The following is a 22,477-nucleotide window of genomic DNA, read 5'->3' as shown; positions in this document are numbered from 1 at the left end:
CAAGATTACAAACTGAACCACATGTATACATCTTTAATTCATTAGCTAATTATTTTTTTATTAGGTGTACAACACGAAAGTAAAATAATAATTAAAATTTCCAAAGCATAAAAAAAAGGAGTAAAATAAGAATGACAATGTTTGGTCGCAAAACCATTCTTGGGTGGTGACAATAAAGAATAATAGAATCAATCATTTTCTAACAAGACAATTCAATCTCTTCTGAGATTCTCTAACAAGACAACTCTTCTAATAGCTAAACCTCTCAATGTAATGTGAGAGAAGCCAATAACAGCACCTGTTTAGCAGCAACTATTGGAGTGAGGTCTAATCGTTAGGCCGCATTATTGAACATAACATCATTGATTCTGTCAATACCAATATCAGATATAGGGTCGATAGGCTTCTCCTCTCCCGCTAGCGAGCAATCAAGACTCAGAGGATCCCTACTGAATTCATCTGAACAAATATATGTCCATATCAGTAATCAAAAAACTTCAACTAACAAACATTGCACTATATCCTGAACACATGTGCAGGAAACAAATGAAGTAATCTAGCAATCGAAATTCACCACACCAGTATCACTAAAGAATTCAGTAGCAAACTCACCAAAAACTGTGTATATAGATGCAGGAGAAGGAGTTGAAATGAAGTTAAGACCAATGTAGAATCCCAGCATTAATACAATGCTCACCATCACATAAGTTGGTACTGCCAGAGCCCAATATCTGAAAAGCAAAAGTTATTTCTATCATTTATCATGAACAGTTGGATTCACAATGTTATTTCCATAAGTCTGAGCTGATTTCCCCAGCCTGAAATTTGGAAGCTTGAAAGTGAAAACTGATGTGAGTTTTTCAAATTTACAATCCTTTTCTACATAATTATTAAGCACTCCGAATGAAAAAGTTGGCTGACCTCCCTCCATTCCTCTCCCAAATCTCTGCTTAGATTTTACAGCTAAGTTGTTTGCCCATTCCATGCACCATAACTGAGAAGACATTTGTACAACTACAACCTTTAAATTAACACTCCATAGTTTTTTTTCAAAGCAAAATTCTTATTTTGGGTACTCAAACAATTCAATATGGTAGAGAGCTAAGATATTGCCCAAGCTTAAAATACTAAAAGGAGTTGAGCTGTCGAACCTGCTAGGATAGTAAGTGATGCCAATAGAATGTAGCCATGATTCTGGAACATATGCCCATACCAAGAAAATAACTGTTGACATAGGAAAATCAAAAACATAAAATACAATATGAAAATCAAAATAAATCTGAGACATTTGGATTTAAAAAGTTTGTATTGTACTAATCATAATCAGTATTTTTTTTGAACCCGCCAGGAATCAATCACTGGACCTCCCCTACCCAATCCATATGTCTCCATCTCCTACCACTTGAGCTATCCTTCCTACGGGGACTAATCAGTACTTTTATAATTAAACAGGAGATATTTTGTCAAACGAGAGAATATGAAATTGTGAAAAGCAGGAAGGAGAGAAAACCTGAAGCAACAACAGTGGTTATGGATCCCAGAAAACCATAAACTTCAGAAGGCTTAGGACCATGGTCGCCAGACAATCCAAAGCCAGAGGTTTTGTCATCTTGGTCAGGAAAGGATGCATATGGCCTCCGCTGTCTTGACAAACTGAGCGTTCTTCTAGGACTGTTGACAGAGTGGGGACTTTCCATGAATTACAATCACCACAAAATTACCTGAACCAGCAGACCAGAATTTAAACACTGTTTACTTTGAATATAAAATTCAACCACATGAATTTCTCATCCTAATCGTTTCAATATCGCGCCAGATCCAAAATATGCTAAAATGAGATCAAAATCGATGCATTAGAAAAGATGAAGCGGAAGCAATTGAAGTGAACCTTTATCGTTTCAGCATCGAAATCGACAGTTAGCGGAGATGAAAGACGGGATCCATTCGATTTCATCATCGGATCGGAGAAGAACCCTAAATAGTTATAGTAATTATTTAAAATTAGAAAAATGCGCGAAATTAGAAAAAGGATAATAAAACGTCGCCTGAGAGATTCGAACTCTCGCGGGGAAACCCCATGTACTTAGCAGGCACACGCCTTAACCACTCGGCCAAAGCGACACTGATGTTATGTTCTTCTCCTGTCTATAATTTATACAAATTTGTTTCTCGGTAAAGCAATAACACTACTTAGGGGACTAGTTGGGTTTTCACTAGATGATTATGATAGTACTATAAAACTAACTATTGGACTCAAAGATATTGTCTTATAGATCACAACTAAACAAAATGGGATATGGAGATAATCTCATTCTCTTTCTGAAATGATACCATGATGTGGTGTTTGAAATCCACTCCCTACTTTTGTCTAATTTATGAAAGTTTAGAGTTGGTGCTTCTTATTGGCTTTCTTCAATTACCCAAGTTGTTTATTTTGACCTTAAGATCTCCTTTACCTCTTTCAAGATCATATAGCCAAAAATACAAAAGTAAAAAATGGATAATGTAAATGAGCAATTTTAGATACCAGCATACCGCGTTGTGTTTGAGGAAGAGCAACCTGAAAAAATTTATACACACTGCATTTAAGTTTGCGATATTGGAAAAATGTTCTCCAAATTACAAGGTATGGGATGATGATGGTAGATGTGAAGTAATGATTTTAGTTTTTCCCCATTTAAATTTTGTATACCGTTTTGTATATGCGTTTAACTCACCCAAAATTAATTATACTACACACAACTTATATAATACATGTATTTTTTTTGGTGCTTATATAATACATGTATTGATACATGGTGAAAATTTAAACCAAAACCAAAATCATAGTGATAGTCATTTCCATCTTAATTTCAACTCAATGTGGTTTTTCATTGTATACACACATGTACTTAATTTAATTTTCCCTGACTAATTATATTTATGTAGTGATTTAGTACTTCGTTCTTAAAAGTGTTTAGAATTTTGAATCTCAACAATTTTAAATGAAGTTTATTTCTTGTTCAATTTCTTACCCCTTAATACACAAATCGTGTAGCGAGGAATTAGTCACATAACTACTAGTTAAAAAAACAAAATAATTAAACATAAATGTTATTATTGTTCGTTTAAACTATGGTCAACATATTTCTCTAATTCACCTTAAATTCAATATAAAATCTACATGAAAATTACGTATTTCACTCCAATGTAAAAATAAACATAAATTTAGTGGAAGTGGTGCGGTCAGCGGTGGAACAGGACGCCAGAAATCGTTGAACACTTTCATCGGTTCATGCAACAAGACCAGATATATATGAAGGGTTTCCCGCAAAAACATCCGGGGATTAAAAATTAATCTTAATCATCTCTATCCTTAATTTTCGCAGCAATGTTTTTCCTTGCCGACACTTCCTTCTTCATCTTAATCCTCACCCCTCAACATCTTTTCCTTTCCAATTCTAGCACATTTGTTTAGTTTAAGAAAACACACAACATTTTTTCTAGGTGCATATAATATAATATAATATATACGTAATCTAAACCATCCCTGTTCTTCTATCTCCATGCTACCAGAATACACGCAAGAAATTTAGTTGGAGCAGGTACGCTGGGTGATGCAATTTGGCGCTAAATTCAGTTAAAAAAACATCATGTTGTTCTTCTCAAAGCATGCCTGCTTACAACATTTAGGTACGCATTTCTTTGTCTCTTCTGGTTTTATTCAAAAAAGTTTAATAAAATGTTGAAGGTTTCGTGGCTATCGTTTCATCCAATGAGCCATGTGATTTTCAATGTTGTTACTTCTCCATAAAAATATCTTCTTTTAAGGGGACTGTGTTAGTGGGTGCTGCTATTTATATTCAAAAACTAGTATTTCCATGTGGGTCTAGTGCTGGGGGCATTAGAAATAGATTCAAGTTCCAATCACTATGGTAATGGGTCTAGTTCTGGGGGCATTAGAGATATAGGGTGTGTTTCATTGAATAGTTTAGTTAAGCATTTATGCAATTCACAGAGAAGGTTCCTCGTCCAAAATAGCTCATAGGTGTAACAATTTATTTATAAGCTAATTTGAACAACTTACTAAAACAAGCTCTAATCTGCATACACGCAGATCCTCATCTATTTTCATAAGTTCATTTATACACTCTAGAATCTAGACTATAACATTAGCTCAAGTAAATTCAAGTTCCAATTACCATGTTAAATTGTTAATGGGTCTGTTTTGCAGAGAAAAAGGTGTTGGTTCACTTAAGAGCTGAGAGGATTATGGTCCAACATGGCATGTATTTGCAAGAATTCTTCTATGAATTCAAGGAGGAACTGAATCAAGAGGTGGTGTTCTGGCACTGAACAGGTGAGGTGGTGATTTATTCAAGGGAAAAACTCAATGACAGTTGAAAGGAGGTTTGTTTTGGTGGGGATTAAATTCGATAGCCGTAGCAGGCAGATCCTCAACTGGGCTCTTGTCAAAGTTGCTGAACCTGGGGATTGTGTTATTGCAGTCCATGTAGTTAAAAGTTCAGGTAAAAAAATTCAGAACTTTTGCATATGTTTTTTTTCCCGCTTAAATGATCAGGTTTTCTTTTCTCAAAACCAATCCTACCAGTTTCCTGAGTGGTTTGTTGGTTTGGATAATGTCCTACCACCAACAGGTCCTCGGTTCAAAACCAGCAGAAGCTACTCTTAACCAATCCTGACACCCGGAAGCTTCTCACATAAGCTTCTCCTCATAATTAATTTTAACTTTAGAGTCAATTGTACTAGGATTTCCAAACATGCATTAAGTTTTCTCCTCTATTTTGTTGTAAAAAAATGTTTCTTTCATGCAGATTATGTTTCCAAAAACAAGAGCCTAATAGATGGCTATTTGGAAGTTTATGAAGGACTGTGTGGTCTGAAGAAGGTACTACACATAAGTTCCCAGACCTTGTTGTTTATTCCATTCATTGGATTCGGCAATGTCATAGATTTTATTGATGTGGCTTATTTGGATTTCAGGTTGGTCTCACAGGTCAAATCTTCTCAGGTAGCTCCATTAGAAACATCCTTGTTAGAGAAGCAAAAAACCATGCTGCTATGGCTCTAGTGGTAGGGTATGTAGAGCATGCATTTCACAACTTCTGTTTTGGGTTTAGTTTATCTGATGTATCCATTTTGCTTATTTTTCCTTCTCTGATTTGTCTAAAAGACTATTTACACATTTCAATTGCAGGGGTGGAGCTACCACAGCTAAATATTGTGCCAAACAGCTTCCACTCACCACCAATGTTCTAGCCATCCAAGATTCCAGAATTGTCTTCAGGAGGTGCACCAATAAACAACTATCAGGTTCATATTTGTGTGTCCTTAATTAGGCAAAAGGAAACCAAGTCTTATTAGACTCTTAGTGTGTGAGTAGTTCCCTGTTTATGAACCAAATCAATTCTGATATAGTAAAATCAATTTTGGATGACTCTATATGTTTGAGAGTCATTTTAGAGAATTGATTTCAGTCCAAAATCAATCTTCCTAGAAGCTAGAGGGAGTAACTCCTGCGTTGGACATAATCAATTGACAGATTGTACCACTAGATTTCACAACATTACCCTACAATAATCAATTTTTTCATTATTGTATTTAATCATAAATCACTTCACTTTCAAGTTTCAACTAACTTTTACTATAATCAACTTTACCAAAAAGGCTTGTTTCCATTTGTGACAGATAGTCCTATACAAGATCCAAGACCAAGCTTAACAAGCACAAAATTCCTTAGTGGCACTGTGATCCGGTCTGAATTTGACAACTCTGTGGAGAAGAATGAGATATCAACAAGCCAAAATTCCATAGAACCGAAACAAGAAGCGTTGGACAGAATACAAAGGTTAAAGCCAAGGTCATTATCTATGCATGCAGGTGATCCTGCTAAGAAGCAGCTTGGTTGGCCTCTTCTTCGCAGAGCTAATTCAGGAATCTCACAAACCTCTAATGCAAGGGACATTTCAGTAGTACAATGGGTAATGAGTTTACCAAATCGTTCACCACAAAAAAGTTCTGTCTGTTCTTCCATTGAGGAAAGCCCATCCGAAAGGGGTATCAGTGACATTGAGGATGAGAGCTCTAAAAATTCTTCACCTTCATCTGTTGAAGTTGAATTACCAAAGAACCTAGAGCGGATGTTAAATGTAAACTCACTCAATTGCAAGAGGTTCAGCCTTGAGGTTCTGAAGTCTTACACTGGCCAATTCTCTTCAGGTTCAGCCACTGCTTCTTACATTGACTGTTATGATCTTCATCAGGTTTTGCTGACACATAACCTTGCTTTCCATTGCAGAAAACTTGATTGGGAAAGGAGGGAGCAATCGCGTGTACAAAGGAGTTCTTCCCGATGGAAAGCCAATTGCAGTTAAAGTATTGAGGACATCAAAAGAAGCCTTGAAAGATTTTTCCCTTGAGGTGGAAATAATATCCTCATTAAAGCACACAAGCATCACCCCTCTACTTGGGATTTGCATAGAGGACAATGCTTTGATATCTGTTTATGATTATTTCCCCAAAGGGAGCTTAGAGGAAAATTTACATGGTATAGTTTCAATAGATTTTTGCTTTCACTTTTTACCCATCACTTTGAAAGATGAAAGTGATGTTGATATGAATTTTGAGATGGATGCAGGAAACAACAAGGATGAATCCATCTTGTCATGGGAAGTGAGATTTAAAGTAGCTGTTAGGATAGCTGAAGCTCTTGATTATCTACACAGGGAAGCTTTAAAACCTGTTATTCATAGAGATGTTAAATCTTCAAATATTCTTCTTTCCCATGGGTTTGAACCACAGGTAATAAAAAAATTTAAGATCATTAGCATTGAAAAGAACATTTGTAAATTGATACTATTAGCATTCAGATGAAGTAAAACACTATGTGACATGAATCATGATTTTCCTTTTGTCGCAGTTGTCTGATTTTGGACTTGCAATATGGGGACCATCAACTTCATCCTTTTTGACACAACAAGATGTAGTGGGAACATTTGGTTATCTTGCTCCTGAATACTTCATGTATGGAAAGGTCAGTGACAAGATAGATGTCTATGCCTTTGGTGTGGTTCTACTTGAACTAATATCAGGTAGGGAACCTATCAGCTCGGAACCTTGCAAAGGACAGGAGAGCTTGGTTGCGTGGGTAAGAGCTAACCCCATTTAGAATGAAATATTGACTAATGTTTACGCTAATTGATTCGAAAGTCAAAATCAATTATAGGAAAAAAGCTTCATAAAATAGCTTCTCAATGTCAGAATTGATTATGAAAAAAGAGAAGCTGATGCAAACATGCTTAATTTATTTTGATTCAATACTTTGATATCTATGAATTATAAACAACAATTATTTCATTTTCAGGCAAAGCCAATGATAGAAAGTGAGGATATTAAAGGCTTGTTGGACCCAGATTTGGAAGGGAAATTTGATGAGGCTCAAATGCAAAGAATGGTTCAAGCAGCATCTTTATGCATCACAAGAGCTGCTAGGCTTCGTCCTAAACTGAACCAGGTAAATACCAAATCACTCTGAAGCTTCCAAATTCTCAATGTGAAGCTTTTAGCTTCTAAAGGTTATCTCTTCCATGGTGCACAGATACTGAAGATCCTAAAAGGGGATGAGAATGTTGAACATTTCTTCAACTCCCATGGGAATGATCTTGAGAATTCAGAAAATCAAGAAAACATTGATGATGAAGTGTATCCAAATTCAAGTGCAGAGTTACACCTGAGTCTTGCATTACTTGGTGCTGAAGATGATAGTACATCATGTAGCAGTACAGACCACAGCTATAGTGAATACTTGAAAGAACAATGGAGCAGGTCATTAAGTTTTAATTAGTTTCTTTTAAAACATTAGTTTGTGCTTGTACATTTTTGTTTTAAATAAGGGACTTTGTAGATTAGAAAGGTGTTGGGTACAAATATAGACGGTAAAGTTTTGTTTTGACCAATGCTTGGTATTGTTGGTTAGTTCAAACAATACATGCTTATTGCTTACTTCCCCTCAAGCAATGTAGGTAGCAAGGTAAGGTGTATGTTATGTTTTCGTTTTTTCAGTTCGAACAAGATTGTCTGTGATGAAGATACATGTAATAGCACCAAAAAAAAATTGTTTTGAATTTATATGCAGAATAATGTATTAATTAAGGAAGTGCGCATGCCTAATTCGTAATGGTTGAATTAAATATGCCATCATTTTTTGCTTATCCATTATATATATCTGTTGACTTTTTTTGGGAACAAAATATCGTTGGCTGAAACCGACCATAAACCATAAATTTGTACGAAATGTTTTGGCTATTTTTTGGTCAATGGTGCTATAACCTTCTTGGTTACGCACAACATGTAGTTCTAGTGCATCAGTTGCAATCCCATACGAGAGCTAACTAAAATATAAGTCATCGTTTTTTTTAATAAAGAAACTAGAAAGTTGTTTTTTTCACTCTTCCTTGCACAACATTTAAAAAGTATATAGTAAAATAAAAATCAGTTGACATTTTCCATATACATCTTTGTAAATTAAGATTATGTTTCCATTTACTATGTCAAAGAAGATTTCTTAAATAAGTCCTTATACCATAGATGATAGACCCGTGTTTGTGCAATACACATTCCATGGATGGATGTTTCAGCATCCGTATGTCCAGAAAACATTTGCGTTACTAAAGTTGGAGAAATGACAAGGCCCCGTGAGACACAGCATGATCCATTCATATAAGTCATCATTAGAAAGTAGTTTATATTGTTGGATAAAATATTAAAAAGTTTTAATTTAAATTAATAATTAATCAGTTTAGACCATGATTTTCACTACCGATTCGAGTGACTAATCATCTCGCTGCGACTGATAAATAATTGATTTGTGCTCATTCACGTGGGTGAGAATCCAGTTCCCAACCTCTTGTGCCACGAGCGAGCCCACGGCACACCTCATAATTTTATTACATCTAACCTAAAAAATTGGCTCTTCACAATGAACATTTATTCTACTTCTTCTTGTAAATTAAATATCTCCAACTATTTCACCCACAATTTTAAGAAATTTGTTGGATATAGATTATAGCTTAACTTAAATTAAATTTCTAAATGTCCAATCTAAATGACTTTAACTCTTTTTAAAAGATATTTCTATTATTTAATTTCCTATATATATTTAACTAGAAATCACATCACTTCAATTTATCTTTAACATAATTAATTAGTTATGGGGAATCAATTCTACAAAATTACTTTTTCGAGCTAAAAATGTACTAAATCTACCACTGGACAAAACTAGATACAAATCAAACTAGAGCATAGTAGAGAACTTGTTACAGAGTCGTGCACTACGAAGAAAAGTTAGGGGGAGAATCTATCTTTATTAAGGTTTTGTAAAGCACCACCATCAGTGTTACACTGTTAGTAGAATTCATTGTTAAATTACAAAAGAAACCACCTAAAGCTAAAGACAACAAAAAAAGTAATACCAATCTAAGAATTCTTTTGGCTCTGATATGATTCGTTTTGTCTTGTTGATATAAATATTAAGAGTGACGGTTTAGTTTGAATAATTTTCCTTTCCATCAATTTCCAACTCCACCTCTTTAAAATGAGAAGAGAAACTAGTGTTTTTTACTCGTGCGTTGCACGGGGAACGCACGGTATGCCTATTGTATTTGATACAACAATGAATATCTTGATTATCAAATATATACTAAACAAAAAATGAAATAGAAGAATCGAAAATGAAGAGTAAATTCGACAAAAAAACTTAAATTAAAATCCTTGTTGGATAGATTTAAATTCGTATAATTGAATAACTAATAAAAAATAATTCTTAATGAGTATCAAACAAAACTTTTTCTAGAGTTTTGGAAAAAGTTAGACAGTTATTCAGAAGTTCTTTTTTTCAAGGATTGTTATTGATGCTAAGTGGGGTTATTATTATGGTCATATACTTTGTTTGAAGGGTTTTGGTAATAACAACTCATGTTTTTTATTTCATATTTCAAGCTAAAAAGGCGTGATTTTTGCTTTGTTTTGGAATCAGGGAACATGTGTCAATAAAAGAGAAGCTATCTAATTCTTTTCTAATATATATTTATTAATTCTTTTCTAATATATATTTATCCATCTTTATAAGTGCATTGATCTTTATAAGTGTAAATAAAATCAGATAATAAAAGTTGTACATGTAGGTGTGAACCTATGAGGTTAAAGAAACCATGAAAATGTGAATTTAAAGAGAAGGAAATTAGAGACTGACAAAAAATTAGAATGTCATAATATATAAAAATAATTTCTTAGTGAAGCCTTCGTACACAGTTCCAAAGGACTCTTTCCGTAAAATTTCTCTCTTTTGCCAGGAGTTGAAAGTGCATCTAAATTTCAAAAGCGCATTTGAATTTCTCTCTTTTCTTCCTTTTGCCGAGAGCTGAAAGTGCATCTAAATTAGATGAAAGATGCTACATGTGCTGCATAAAAGCGTATTCTCCCCGAGACGGATCTGTTGGGAGACAAAACCCGTGCTTACTCCCCGTAATCAATAGCAAAAAGTAAAACAAAATGGGAATTAATGAGAAAAGAGATAATGATTGATAAGAATTAGCCGAGAGAGAAGGGAGGAGAAGAAGAAATGGTGGAGAAGAGAGGATAATAAATATAAATGGATAAAATTCAGAGCAACAAAGCAACCTATCAATGATATAGCTACAACACCCACCGCCACCACTTCTGGCTTATAAAGATAAGACAGTTGCTAACACTCAATAAAATTTCATCTCCATATTCTGATTTGATAAACAAAAATATATTCTACTTCGGTGAACCATGGGGTCATCAAATCTTTTACCCATCCTGGCAATTTTACAAACTCAGTTGAGATAAAATTATCTTAACATGTAACAAAGATTAGGCGGGTAACAAAGCAACCTATCCTTTCATGTGAAACTAATAATTTTGTTTTATTTTGTAGATCCACAACATAGTAGATCAAAACATATGTATTTTCATCTTGGTAAGCAAAATTCCTTTGTACCTCACATGTGCATATATGAAGATTTTTACCGATTGATTCCTTTATTTTATGAATTTTTATATTTGTTAAATGGGTGTATTAGTACAATATACTATAACTGAGTTTCACAATTTATATTTCTAAAATATCTTCATTCTTATTTTGATTGTTTTATTGTTAGTATTCTTAGTATTTCAACTTTTTCATAATCAATGTATTGATTGATGGTATCCGAATGATAGCTCATTCAGTTGAAATAGTGGCATAAATCTATCAATGAGAAACTATCTTAGCATTCTACAGGTATGCTCAACAGTGAGAGAAATCAAAAAAGAAAACTATAAGCACTAAATGATGAGACATGAAAATTAAAAACTTTTCATAAATATCACTCAGAACCCAACCTGCACATCTAAAAAAATATCACTATTACAAAGATATAGATAGAAACACATAAATGTGGGAAGAAGCCAAGCTGGTGCACAAAAAACCACTTAACTAAGATGCTTATTGTACATGATCAATGTCCTTACATTTAGGAAGTTATTGGGTTTCAAATAAGTCATCCATAACTATAGATAAAAAAAAAAAGGTTAACATCAAATCCAAACAGCTAGGATTCATAGATGACAGAACAGAGCAGAGACAAAATTTGTCATGTAATCAATCATCCTGCTAGTTAGTTGCTTTTTTACTTGTCATCAACTTTTTACTTCACCATCATCATGCATAAAAGAGGAATAAGTAAAACCAAAAATTGGTTATGATAAAAAACAAAGGAAAGACATTGGAACTTAAATATAAGGAAATGGATAAAGAAAATTATCAAATATCATCAGGTGATACCTAACATTGAAGATCATCAAGTAAACCACGACTCCCTCCGTTTAGATTAGGGCTTGCAAGCATGATTAAATGCAAAGGGAAACAAAAGGAATAATTCGGCAGGCAAGAAAGTTAAAAAGGAAATACATAAACCCATAACAAAAGAATGCATTTAATGGCAAAGATGGTAACTTGGAAGTGAGATGTAGGGATCCAGAGAAAGAAGCATAATACCAAGAGATCGAAAAACATGACATATTTTGTAAGAAATGTAAAGGGTGGCCTTTTTCCTAGCCCCTCTATAAATGTCTATATAGGCATATTAGTTTTTACTTTTTACATAGAAATCAAATAACATATGGATCTATTTAATCAAATATACTCATAAGTATTATTTTATGTTTTTCGTTTCACAAAATTTGTTTTGGCAATAACAATTGCACCTTTTGTCTTCATGTAGAGGAAGTTCGGTGAATGTTAAGCTACCACCTGAAAAAAATATTTGAACCAAGATTCAAATGGGACACAAATAAATCACCTTAAATAACATTTCCAGTTTTCCACTAACCATTCAAGAACATATTTCACTTCCTTGTACTTCTGACATTTTTCCTTGGCAGGTTCTGAAATAAAACTGTAGGAAAACTTAAGGCTATATATAAACTGAAAAATGTAAAGTCTTGAAGCAATAAAACAAAATGTACATATGTCCATCTCACAATTAATCCATGAACACAACAACACAACACAAAACAGAGAACACAAATAAGAATTTACTCAGACGTGTTTAGCCTTTGCACATGCTTGGTCAGTCTGATTGAGAATTTCGTAGTAGAAGAAACATAGAAATTAGAATGCTCATGGACTTTGTTAGGAGATGAATTGAGAATTATTGAACAATGCAATCGGGGAAAAAGGGAAAACGGAAAATACCTGGTTGGGTGGCGACGTGGTGGGCGGCGACGCCGAATCGAGGGATAGGAATGTGAGAGAGTTAAAGAGAGGGATTTGAGGGGAGGAGAAGAACTAAGCGAAGCGGTGCGGTGGAGTAAGAAGAAGATTCTGGAAAGAGAGGTGGAGGAGGAGAAGAGCTTTGGCTTATGCATACTCGAGTGATCTTCCTCATTTTTCCTCCATGCCAACGGTTCACAGTAGAGGCATATAGGGGAGGAGATGGCTGATGCAATATTAGTAAGGAGTAATCTAGGTAAATTTTAGATAATTAAGGTTTTAATATTTTATGAAAAAATTTCTCAGATTTAAAATTATCTTTAAAGAAATAATGAAAACGGTTTCAAGATTTGTTTTGGAAATAAATTTAGTAAGGAGTAATCTAGGTAAATCTTAGATAATTAGGGCAAATCTTTTAGAATTCGGTTTGAAGATAAAATAACACAATATAAGAGAAACTATCTAATGTAATGACACGTGAAATTTTTTTTATGAGAATTAATATGAGAATGACACGTGGGATTTTTTTTAGAGTATTAATTAATTTAAAATAAGAATAAACAACCTAAATCCTAATTAATTTATACTTTAAAAATAACTCTAAAATAAAATAAAATATTTCTTGAAATTAACATTAAATAAATAATAAGATAAAATCAAGAAATAAACAACCTAAATCTTAATCAAATCTAAAATTTAAAAAGGTAGTAAATAAAGATAGATAAAAACTACAAAAATCTAGCAAATCACAATAAAAACTCATAAAATCCTGAATTAATTAAAAATCCGAAAATTCAACAAAAATACCATAAAAATTCATTAATACCCTAAAAATATATAATAAGATAAATTAAGATAAAATCATGAAATAAACAACCTGAATCCTAATCAAATCTAAAATTTAAAAATGTACTAAATAAATATAGATAAAAACTATCAAAATCTAGCAAATAACAATAAAAACTCATAAAATCCTGAATTAATTAAAAATCCAAAAATTCAATAAAAATACCATAAAAATTAATTAATACTCTAAAAATAAATCAAAAATAAATTAAGATAAAATCAAGAAATAAACAACCTAAATCCTAATCAAATCTAAAATTTAAAAATGTATTTTTTTTATGAGAATTAACCTGACACATGAATTTTTTTTTATGAGAATTAATGTGAGAATGACACGTCACTGAGAATTAACGTGAGAATAACACGTCACTAAATCAGCCTGATGGAAGTACTTCATTTTAATATATATATATTGATTGATTGATATTGATATGAAAAATAAGTAATATAATATATGATGCGGTCTTTTTCAATGTATGGAAAAATATATTTTGTGATAGGAAATACAGAGAAAAAAAAAATGAGTATAAAAAATGAAATGTTAATGTGAATGTATCATATCTCGAAATTTGGTCCAAGATGCCTCCCAAGAATAACTTCCAAACCAAGATAGAGTGAAAAATGGCCAAATAGCTGAGATATTAAAATATCAATTATATCCCACAAAACTTTTTTGGTAATTCTGAACCACCACAAGTTGACATTCACATGGCTACAAATGATGACAAATATCTGGCCTTAGGGATCCAAAAACTGCATTATTATATGCTATATACGGTGACTAACCATAGTTTTAAAATATTAGAGATTAACAGATGATTCTTTGAGGGATAAATCATATTTAATTTTTGACAAAAAAATCATATTTAATTCTAAAATCAAAATGTGATTCATTTCCAACCCATAAATAGATGTAAGGAAAAATATAATTCAAAATATTTTTTTTAGTTTTTCTTGATTTTTTCTCCATTTTAGTTTAAGATGAAGATAAATTTTTAATTTTTGTTTCTCTATACTTGTTCGTCTACGCGCTCTAAGGGTTTTGTATGCTCTCAATTGAGTTGATGGTCATCAAACCTAAAATTCTTTTTAGCAAGAGAGTTGAATTTTTCACATGTTATTTGTGAGAGTAACTATTTTGATGCTATTCAGAGGTTGGATTCCTCATTTTTGACATCACACTTGAGAGCTTTTGTGTGAAGATTGTTGATATTTTCCCTGTTCGCGGCGTGTGTGTTTTCGATATCTCCAGCGTGAGACTATTGCGTGAGCTAACAGATTTGTTTTGTTAGGTTTGTGCAACAGATTCGGTGTGGTGTTGTTGAGCTGAAAATTCTAGCTCTAAACATATCGATACCGGTGTCAGGAGGATGATTCCTCGACAGAAAGAACCACGACGGAGCTCGAAACCCATCAGGCAACACTTTCCTCAAAGTCAGGGAAGTGAAGGAAAACTCGACAAACCGGCAAACGCGACGAAAGAGGCAGTTACCAAAGGTGGACAATTATCAGCACGTGTGCGTACCCACGATGCCACAAGCAGCGGTGGTTACCCACGATTCCAGGCTACCCACGTCGCAAGCGAACCAATCAGAGTCACGTGCACAAATCCACCGGCTGAACGTGGGGTAAGGCGCCAAAATTCAAACCCACGAAGCCATCATGCATTGAAAAAAAACCGCCAAGAACGTGGAGGAAGAAGCAGCACTATAAATAGGAAAAGCAGCAGCAGAAAAAGGGGTTCCCAACTCAAACTCTGAAAATTCACCAAACAAGCTTCGAATGTCCGCATCAATGAGACTCAAGGAGCAAAACGTGATGATGGAGGAGTATGTTGCAGAACCAACACTTTAGTTTTCTTGTATTTAAGCTTCTTAATTCCCAGTTCCTTTATGCATTTTCCTGTCGAGATCCATATCTCTTGTAGCTTTTGTGTTATTTTGATGTATGTGATTTCTTTGTAATTGACCCGTGCTTAATGAAATTCAGTTCTATTTAAACTGATTCGTTGTTGTCGAAAAACACTCACACGCACACAACACTTTGGCAAAGCGTTTTCCCAAAAGGACCCTGAATCTAAACTTCCTTTAGTCGAACTAAGAGGATATTTGTTTACCAAAAATCCATGTAAACAGGTGTAAAGGTCAAAGATCTCCTCAAGAATGAAGTTTTTAGAGCCAAACTCTCGATGTAAAGTTCAGACAATTACTTTTTATCCCTCGGTAATATAGTTTATATAAATAGATTTAATAAAATGAGAAATTTGAAACCACAAAAAATTAGGTTTTCTAGGAGTATATAGCTATAGTCGTACTCGTACGGCGTCGGCGTGCATGTGTGTGTGGAACCAAAGTTTTTGGGGCCCCCATTGGGAATTATTGAATTTGATTCATTCAATACCTGAGAAAATAACATTATTATTGCTTGAAAGTTGAAACACGTATAAATAAATTGAGAGCGATTGAGTTGAAAGGAAGCCAAAAAGTAAAAGAAAAAGAAATCATCGTGGAATCAATCTCTCATCTCAACCTATCGCTTCTTCTTCCTCTGTCTTCTCTTCTGGTACGTTCATTTTTTTTCTCAATTAGGGTTTCCAATTCGATTCAATCACGCTTAATTTCTCCATCAATTCAACCCTTTCACTTTGCTCCTATTCAATTGGAGAAAATTCCCATTCACGAACGGTGTTTTTTTTCCGACCAGGTGGTGGTTGTTGCAGCGGCGGCGGCGGATTTGGTTGCGATGGAGGACGGCGAGCTCGATTTCTCCAACCATGAAGTGTTCTCGAGTCCTAACATTGGCGGCGAGATTCCCAGCAGCGGTTCCATGGACAGTTTCTTCGACGAGCTTCTCAAGGACACGCACGGTTGCACCCATACCCACACGTGCAACCCTCCTGGACCTGACTTCTCACACACCCATACATGTTATCATGTTCACACCAAGATCGTGCCTGTGACTTCGGAGGATCAGGTGAACAACACTGATGACACTGCTGAGTCTGCTGAGAATGGAAATGGGGATAACAGTGGAAGCAGTGGTAAGAAGGGTAGCAAGAAACGGCCAATTGGGAATAAGGAAGCGGTTCGGAAGTACCGCGAGAAGAAGAAGGCGAGGGCTGCGTCGTTGGAGGATGAGGTTGTTAAGCTGAGGGCTTTGAACCAGCACTTGATGAGGAAGCTGCAGGGGCAGGCTGTGTTGGAGGCCGAGGTTGCGAGGTTGAAGTGTTTGTTGGTTGATATCAGGGGGAGGATTGAAGGGGAGATTGGGTCGTTTCCTTATCAGAAATCGAATAATTCGAACATGGCGGGGGTGAATATGCCCGGTTCTTATGTGATGAACCCTTGCAACTTGCAGTGTGAAGACCGGGTGTATTGCCTTCAATCAGAAGATGGGAGGATTGCTGAAGGCGGTGCGTCGCTGAACGGGGATGGGTTTGGTGGGTGTGAGTTTGAGGGCATCCAGTGTCTTGCAGGGCAGAATCTGGGGCTCAAGGATCTTCGTGGTTGTGGAGGTGGGCAGGCTGTGTCTAATGTCAACTCTGCTCCATCTAATAAAAGAAAAGGTGTGGTCACTTGATGGCTGATTGATTGCACTCAATTTCTGATTTTAATTTTGGTGCTTAATTCATATTTATTCATACCTGATTTCATTATAGGATATGTTTGTGACTGCGTGTGAGAGGCCATATACGCGCATAATTTCTGATTCTAGAATTACTTGCTTTGAGAAAAACGCATATACGAAGGGACACTAAATTGCTGGTGCATGATTTGATGATTGTTCTGCCTAGAATGTTTGGTCATTGTCTCTGATCTAGTACAAATTGTGTGTTTGGTTATCTAGTTTTGGCCTTGTAAACGCTCAATATAGAAAGCCCTGAGATTTGAGAGAAAGAAATAGAGTGCAAAATGGATGAAGCATCCATTGCTTGCTCTGAATGTGACTTGCTGCTTGTTTTCTGTTAAGTCCTAAACAGTCACTAGTTAAGAAATCAGATGTTCATACACATACAGTAACAGTTTTATTTTATTTTCTTTTTGCATTATGTTTAATTGCTAAAATTCATAATTGTCATGAAGTTCTAGTGCTGAAATCTGATTGCTAGATTTTATATATAGGATGATTGTTAGCTGATGTGAGAGTGCCACATTTTTAAGTTATTACCAGTCTCACTGAATCTTGTAAACTACATGATGCTATATACATGTATGAGTTAACATTCTTTCCAACTTTAACAAGGAAGGCTGAGACTGAATCTTTTTTTTTAATATGATAATATTAATTTCTTATCTGGTTATCCCCATTCCAAAAGAATTGAGATTGAGTCCATCAAAGTGTGGTTGCATTTTCCCTCAGTCGGGAGGCTTCGTTGCTAGTTGCTACTTGATGTCACTGTGGGTCTCTCCACCCACTCTTAGTTTTGTTTTGTCTTGGTGTTCGTCTGTGTTATCCATTTTCTAATTGGATTGAATCTGATGTTAATGACTTTAGGACATGGAATTTGCATATTTTTTGTCCTTATCTTGCTAAGTGATCTGATGGACTTACTTTTATACATTAGGGGGATCTCGTGCAGCAACAGCGGGCTGAAGAATTAATAAAGTGGTGGTTTTCGTTGTTGACATGGTAATATCTCCTTCGAATAACTTGTTACCAGTTGCAGCATCAGCTATCCATCAAGTCATTTTTGTAAATTATCTTCTCTTTTTGACCCGCTACTGCATTGTCGAGCTCTGGATGGCTGTTCTACTATGGAGGGCTAGTAGTTGATAGATGTTTTATTAAGCAAAAGCAGGAGTTGATCAGTAGTCAGCATAGCTTATGGCTGAGGCGAATTTGGTGCTTTTCAATGCAATTTTTTCATGGTGTTTTGATTACGCCTTAAACTGACATCGTAATTGTTTTCTGCTGATACAATTTTAAATCTGCTAATTATTTTATTAGTTTTTTGTTCCGTTTGATGCAAATGCTGTTTAAGTGGTGATTCATGTTTTCTAAGTTCGCAATTTTTTTATTGCTGGATTACAGAACTTGGGGATGATGGGGGGCTGTGTTTCATCTTTCGGTACTTTGTGGCTTTGTGCTGTGGGCAGGTGAGACACCAATGTCATTTTGTGTAATATAAACTCTTGTGTGAGTGAAACAATAAAGCTGGCTTGTGCGGTTGACGACGGCGTTGCTTTTATGATTTTATATTTTTCATCTCTATTCCTCTGAGTAGATTTACTTCTGTCTTTAGCGAATTGCTGGACATCGGTTGATGACCGTAGTTTATATCCGGAAGAATTGCTGGACATCGGTCGATGATTGTAGTTTATATCCAGAAGGAACTGTTGTCGTCTAGGTGAAGATTTTGCGTGTGGCCTTCTGTTTTCCACAATTTAAGACAAACAAGTGAGTTTGAATTTGAGAACGCAAGTGGAGGTTAGATGGAACTTTGCTACCTTTAGAGAGCAATGATTTCGCTAATTCCAGAGCCTCTTGACAATCCTATATTGGACTTGGAATGATGAATAAAACACATGATTGATGATTGTATCTTTTACTTCGAATAACGTTGTTCGTTCACCGTTGGGGATAAAGTTTGTAAAAATTTCCCCGCATTTAGTTGCTAATTGAAACGTAGTATAGTACAGCACATTGGGGGTTTCAAGACGAAGTAAACTTAACACCATTATAGCTTACTGTCTCAAGTTCTCAGACATCAAGATTGGGATACGTTTTACACTAAAATAACCAAGCACCTATATAACCATAATTTAGTTGTTAGGAACTCGTGAATCATCATGAATTAGGATAGCATTGGTTGGCGCAAAATAGGAAGAAATGTTTGATATTGCCGAAACTAACGTCATAGTTATCGACTTGCGGAGAGGGTTATTTAATTAGTTAACACCATTTAAAATGTCATATAAAACTGAAGTTTCAGAAGATGACAGAAGAAATTTATATCGAACATGTGAGCTACAGAAGAAATTTATATCGAACAGTACGAGGATACTTGTGGTTTAAACCATAAAAGGAAAAAAATTGCCTTAACAATGATAATGTTATGTCATAATTGTTTCAACTCTTAACCATCGCAATACATTAGCATAAAATTTGGTAGTAAACTTCAAAGATAGCAAAACATTCAAACAAAACAACAAAGCTTTGAAAGCAATGACATGGAAAGCATGGCCTCCGAGCTTGGGTCTGGTTAGTGTTGGTCATTAGCAGCATACCACATATCTTCGTCGTCACCATCATTGTAAATGCTATCAGCCATTTGCCAGACATGGAGAGAATTTTCCTCATCTACACTTGAGATGACCCATGGCTGGTTTTGGTTCCATGAAAAATCTGATATTTTCCCTTTGTGACCACCATGAGAGAAGAGTAGTTCAGGAGGACCGCCCTCACCATCTCCCTCTATCTGCTCATCCCCAACCCTGAATTATCATGAAAATTAAGCATGAAGTGCAGGGCCAATTTTAATACTCAGTTTGTAGAAGTGTCTAGTATGTTTGTACATGTGCACCTGAATAATCTTTTAGTACAAATCAAACTAAAGTAACAATTTTCTAAGAAGGAGGGGGAAAACTTAGCATTCTTGAGGAGTCTGTTCCTACCTGTTAATGTCCCAAACCATCAGCCGTCTGTCAGCACCAGAAGAAGCCAATACAGTCTCGTGATTAGGATCCCACTCTACCTGGAATACCTCATCTCTGTAAATTATGAATAAACCAAAGAGGTGAGAAAAAAAAATAATGGAATTCCCTAAGCTTAGAACTTAACAGTTCTCTCTCATAAGAAATGGTATCGAGTATCTACAGAGCAACAAAGATAAGTACTTAACCAGCAAACCTAGCCATTGTTACTGCAAGTTAGTAGCAGTACCAAGAAAAACACAATATAACAGATGAAGTACGTACGTGTGGCTACTTAAAACATGAACCGGTTCCATCAGCTTCCGTGTATCAAAGAGACCAATGGTGGTGTCTGAGGATGCTGTAGCCAAAATCCATTCATTATATGGACTGAAAGAAAGGAAGTTCACCTGATTCAAAAAAGAAAGCAGAGTATAACATTGTCAGTGAAAAATTATAATCCAGCAAAGGGTCAAAAAGAAGAGAAGACAAGGCCAAAGTACAAAACAACATCAGGAAAATATTATCAGCTTTACTTAAACAACAGCGACAAACTACCAAAAATGAAGGCATAATCGAACACAGTACAAGAAACAGTATTCCCTCATGGTCCAAACAAATTGCAGTGTTTAACAAACCCATAGCATGCAAAAAGCCTAATGGGAATGTTTTCATAATCTTATGCTATCAGTAGAAAGTATAAAGATCTTCAATCACAAATTCAGGTAATTCTAATTGATAGAAAACATGAACTTCTGCTCTATTACATGCTTAAAGAACAATAAAAGATACTGCAAGGATTCTGAAGTAACAACATTACCTCCTTCTCATGTGATTTGACAGATTGTTGGGCTTTGTTTGTCCGCAGGTCCCAAATTACCAACTTGCAGTCATCCCCAACAGACCCAAATAAATTTTCATTCTTCAAATGCCAGGATACATCTTCCACCACATTTTCATGGCCCTGACATGACAATCAAAAGTTCAATTCTATCACTAAAGCAGCAAAATCAACCAATCAGGCGAAATTCCAATTCAGCACAGCATACAAGCATCAAACAATCAACATTGTGTTACCTCATAAACATGAACCGCATCAAGCACGCTCCCTTTCGAATCAGCCGGCACATCCCACAAGCAAACCTTGTGGTCATTTGAACCACTCAAAAGATACCCACTCTTAAAAGGGCTCCAGGACAAGCCAAAGCCTTCCTTATCATGCCCCCTCAACCTCAAATCAGGCTCATTCCCATCCCCTCGTTGCTTCGCAAAATCAAACACATAAACCTCGGAGCTACAAGTCTTGGCAGCTACAATATCAGCGTTCTGCGGCATGGATCGCGCTCGATTCACCTCCCCATCAACAGGAATCCTCCGGGTAATCTCCACCTGCAAGTAAAACCATTGCGGCATTTCATCGAACAGTTGGTACCCATAAACAAAACAAGCAAACTTTAATAGAAACAAGCACAAACCTTAGGTAAAATGGGGTTTTGAGGATCAGCGGCGACGATGGGCTGCAATGTGTTTACAGGGAGGGTGACTTGGCCGAGCATTAGGAAGTTGGGTTCGTCGTCGGCGGTGTGGGTGGCTAAGAGGATTGAGTGGAGGTTGAAGGAAGAGTTGGAGTGGGGTTGAGGAGTGGATGGGAGCCATTGAACGGTGAGAGAAGGCCATACAAGAGGGTGAGAGATGAAGAAATCGTACAACAGAGGAGTGTTCTTCTTCCAAACGGAGAACTCTTCTTCAACCTCTGCCTCTGTCTGTGCATTCTCGTGCTCTTCCGCCATTTTTCGTTTTCTGTGCTTCGAAGCCCTTGTTTTCTCGCGCCAAAAAATGATGCAACGTTTTTATAGTGGATACACTTGGGCTTCACTGGGCTGGGCTTCAATTTCATCTCAAAGCCCATTATCTGCTCCATCATCCATGTTCTAGCCCTTTCTTTTTCTTTTTCAATATCATTCTTAAATCTCATCCTTTTACTTTTGCACTTTTTTTTGGTGCTATGCAATTGCTTTTTCCTCTTTTCGTTTTGCTTTCACAGTTGTGAAGGTGACATTCATTCTCCTTTTAAAAGCAATCAATTAGAGAGGTTCCATTGAAAATTGGTATTCAAATACCTCTTCACTGGAAAATTTGGATTAAGATTCATTAGGTGGGTTGATACTGTCAATTGAAACATTTTGTTTATCTTTTTTTATATATTAAAGAGTTCATTTATTTA

General features: G+C 35.5%; 4 protein-coding genes and 1 non-coding gene across 10 annotated transcripts; 2 read left to right on the top strand and 3 right to left on the bottom strand.

Moving 5' to 3' along the window:
- Positions 1–140: 140 nt before the first annotated feature.
- LOC130747590 (phosphatidylinositol N-acetylglucosaminyltransferase subunit P-like) lies at positions 141–2,093 on the bottom strand. Its single transcript, XM_057600566.1, has 5 exons — positions 1,889–2,093; positions 1,511–1,721; positions 1,152–1,224; positions 613–731; positions 141–459 (listed from the first exon to the last, which is right to left on the bottom strand). Exons 2-5 carry the CDS (start codon positions 1,695–1,697, stop codon positions 335–337), a joined length of 504 nt encoding a protein of 167 aa, XP_057456549.1. The 5' UTR covers positions 1,698–1,721; positions 1,889–2,093; the 3' UTR covers positions 141–334.
- On the bottom strand, positions 2,040–2,121 carry TRNAS-GCU (transfer RNA serine (anticodon GCU)). Its single transcript has one exon. It is a non-coding gene; the product is annotated as a tRNA-Ser (tRNA).
- A 1,636-nt stretch (positions 2,122–3,757) lies between these two features.
- Positions 3,758–8,151, top strand: LOC130747588 (protein kinase STUNTED-like). 4 transcript variants are annotated; one of them, XM_057600561.1, is made up of 11 exons: positions 3,758–3,914; positions 4,214–4,508; positions 4,815–4,888; positions 4,984–5,078; positions 5,198–5,313; positions 5,689–6,219; positions 6,299–6,547; positions 6,638–6,801; positions 6,920–7,147; positions 7,364–7,513; positions 7,598–8,151. In XM_057600561.1, the coding sequence occupies exons 2-11, from the start codon at positions 4,373–4,375 to the stop codon at positions 7,841–7,843; spliced, it is 1,989 nt and encodes a 662-aa protein (XP_057456544.1). In that variant the 5' UTR covers positions 3,758–3,914; positions 4,214–4,372; the 3' UTR covers positions 7,844–8,151. The 4 variants fall into 4 exon arrangements, with proteins under 4 accessions (XP_057456544.1, XP_057456546.1, XP_057456547.1 ...); XM_057600563.1 differs by having other exon boundaries at positions 3,789–3,951; XM_057600564.1 differs by lacking the exon at positions 3,758–3,914 and adding an exon at positions 4,011–4,027.
- A 7,880-nt stretch (positions 8,152–16,031) lies between these two features.
- LOC130747586 (basic leucine zipper 19-like) lies at positions 16,032–19,162 on the top strand. 3 transcript variants are annotated; one of them, XR_009022429.1, is made up of 5 exons: positions 16,032–16,183; positions 16,325–17,186; positions 18,186–18,250; positions 18,653–18,717; positions 18,864–19,162. XR_009022429.1 is itself a non-coding variant. In XM_057600559.1 (4 exons), exons 2-3 carry the CDS (start codon positions 16,364–16,366, stop codon positions 18,212–18,214), a joined length of 852 nt encoding a protein of 283 aa, XP_057456542.1. In that variant the 5' UTR covers positions 16,032–16,183; positions 16,325–16,363; the 3' UTR covers positions 18,215–18,250; positions 18,653–18,795. The 3 variants fall into 3 exon arrangements, 2 of the variants coding, with proteins under 2 accessions (XP_057456542.1, XP_057456541.1); XM_057600559.1 differs by lacking the exon at positions 18,864–19,162 and having other exon boundaries at positions 18,653–18,795; XM_057600558.1 differs by lacking the exon at positions 18,864–19,162 and having other exon boundaries at positions 18,186–18,795.
- A 469-nt stretch (positions 19,163–19,631) lies between these two features.
- LOC130747585 (WD-40 repeat-containing protein MSI2-like) lies at positions 19,632–22,076 on the bottom strand. The gene is made up of 6 exons (XM_057600557.1): positions 21,729–22,076; positions 21,331–21,642; positions 21,074–21,217; positions 20,539–20,663; positions 20,236–20,331; positions 19,632–20,055 (listed from the first exon to the last, which is right to left on the bottom strand). The coding sequence occupies exons 1-6, from the start codon at positions 22,041–22,043 to the stop codon at positions 19,824–19,826; spliced, it is 1,224 nt and encodes a 407-aa protein (XP_057456540.1). The 5' UTR covers positions 22,044–22,076; the 3' UTR covers positions 19,632–19,823.
- Positions 22,077–22,477: the final 401 nt, after the last annotated feature.

This window comes from Lotus japonicus, chromosome 3 (assembly GCF_012489685.1).
Source record: "Lotus japonicus ecotype B-129 chromosome 3, LjGifu_v1.2".
Taxonomy (NCBI): domain Eukaryota; kingdom Viridiplantae; phylum Streptophyta; class Magnoliopsida; order Fabales; family Fabaceae; genus Lotus; species Lotus japonicus.
Note: the sequence above shows the minus strand (reverse complement) of the source record. Positions and strands in the feature narration are given on the sequence as shown.